We start from the raw sequence: 2,111 nt of genomic DNA, 5'->3' as shown, positions 1-2,111 counted from the left end.
TATGTCTCTATTGACATGAAGGAAGTCGACGAGTGCGCTTTCCTATTTAGAGGAAAGTGTGGTGCCGATGCTCACCACTTTGCCCTCAGAGCTGTTGGGCTCTATGAGGACCTCCTTGGTGCCTGCCATGGGCTCAAAAGACCTGGCCGACCGCTTGGGGTCGGGCGCATCTTTGATGATCTCCTCCCTGATGGCCGCGAGCTATTTGGAGGCGACAATCACCATGGCATGTTCACAGCACTCTACCTAGGAGGTGCCGACGGTGATGACCCCACGCGGACCCAGCATCTTCAACTTCAGATAGGTGTAGTTGGGGATGGACATGAACTTCGCATAGCATGGACGTCCTAGGATAACGTGGTAGGTGTCGTGGAACCCAACCACCTCAAAGGTAAGGGTCTCCATCCTGTAATTGGTTGGATTTCCAAAGGTGACAGACAGATTGATCTACCCGAGCAGCACGGCCTACTTTCCAGGCACGATGCCATGGAAAGGCGTCCTGATCGGTTGGATGTGTGACCGGTCGATGCCCATGGCATTGAGCGTCTCAGCATACATGATGTTGAGGCCACTGCCTCTATCATTCAACACCTTGGTGAGCCGCTTCGTGATGATGATCGGGTCGACCATGAGCGGGTATCTTCTAGGCTACGAGACACTTTCTAGGTGGTCAGTCCGATCAAAGGTGATGGCAGACTCTGACCATCAGAGGAAGGAAGGCGTGGCTGGCTCGGCTGAATAGACCTAGGGCGTGCAAGCTTCTAGCGGCGCTTGGAGTCATAGACCACCGATCCTCTAAAGATCATAAGGCAGCCATCCAGCGTTGGAAAGCCACCATCCTTCCCCTTGGCATCGTCTACCGCTGGCTTGGGCTCCTTCCTATGCTCCCCCTTGTTGGACCCACCAGACAAGAACCACTTCATAAGGGTGCAGTCTTTGTATAGGTGCTTGATGGGGAAGGTAGGGTTTAAGCATGGCCCTTCAAGCAGCTTCTCAAAGTGGCCTAGGGTATCCTCGGCGGGTTTTTGACCCCCCTTACGGTCGGTAGCGGCTATGAGTGAGCCCTCGCGCCACTACTTGTTCTTCTTCTTGTTGGGGCAGTTGGAGGCGCCTTCACTGGCGTCCTCATCCCTTTTCATCTTGCCCTTAGGGTGGTCAAAAATCGCTCCGACCGCCTCCTCACCCTAGGCATGGCTAGTGGCGATGTTAAGGAGCTCCTTGGTGATTCATGGGCCCTTGTGTCCCAGCTTGTGAACTAGGGACTCGAAGGTGGTCCTAAATAGGAAGGCTCCTATAACATCGGCATCAGTGATGTCGGGCAGCTCGTTGCACTACTGGGAGAAGCGTCGGATGTACTCATGAATAGTTCCCTAGACTTCTATCGGTAGTTTTTGAGATCCCACAGGTTCTCAGGATGCGCGTAGGTGCCCTAGAAGTTTCCCACAAAATCTCCTTTAGGTTCGCCCAACTTTGAATCCGGTTGGGTGGAAGGTGCTCCAACCATGTTCGCACCAAATCAGCTAGGAACAATGGAAGGTTGCGGATAATGAAATTGTCACTATCCGCTCCACCGGCTTGGCAAGCAAGCCGGTAATCCTCGAGCCATAGTCCGGGGTTCATTTCCCCAAAGTATTTCAGGATGTTGGTCGGCGAGAAGGAGACGTTGAGGATGTGTCGACCGAAGCCTTGAGGCCCCGGCAGGTTGGGGCTTGGGCTCTGGTCCTCACTGCTATCGTAGCGTTCACCACAACAAGGGTGGTAGTTGCGGCCGACTTCCTCTCTCTCGTTGCTTCGTCCATGCGTATGGGCATCTAGGATGTTACGTGTGTCATGGTGGAGGCCTAGACGCTCATGCATCGGAGCCACGGCGCGCCCCTCGCTGCCACACGGCGCCTGGTGGACCGACATATCCCTAACATGTCGTCCCAAGGGCACATGCAGACTAGCATCGAGCTCACGTCACTAAGACAGCGAGCTCTCCACCTGATGCACCGTCGCGCACTAGAGCAGCATGTGGATCTCACGATGGGCCCAACGATCGTCGGGTGTTGCGGGCTCCATGAGCCCTCGGAGTAAGGCTGCCACGGTAGCGATGTTCTAGCTTGCCCGGG

At 55.0% G+C, this 2,111-nt stretch overlaps 1 protein-coding gene across 1 annotated transcript; it reads right to left on the bottom strand.

Annotated features, from left to right (window-relative positions):
* Positions 1 to 246: 246 nt before the first annotated feature.
* LOC136460590 (uncharacterized) lies at positions 247 to 630 on the bottom strand. The gene is made up of 2 exons (XM_066460233.1): positions 470 to 630; positions 247 to 406 (listed from the first exon to the last, which is right to left on the bottom strand). The coding sequence occupies exons 1-2, from the start codon at positions 628 to 630 to the stop codon at positions 247 to 249; spliced, it is 321 nt and encodes a 106-aa protein (XP_066316330.1).
* Between the last annotated feature and the right edge of the window lie 1,481 nt (positions 631 to 2,111).

Source organism: Miscanthus floridulus, chromosome 6, assembly GCF_019320115.1.
Source record: "Miscanthus floridulus cultivar M001 chromosome 6, ASM1932011v1, whole genome shotgun sequence".
NCBI lineage: Eukaryota > Viridiplantae > Streptophyta > Magnoliopsida > Poales > Poaceae > Miscanthus > Miscanthus floridulus.
This window is presented reverse-complemented; position numbering and strand designations above follow the sequence as displayed.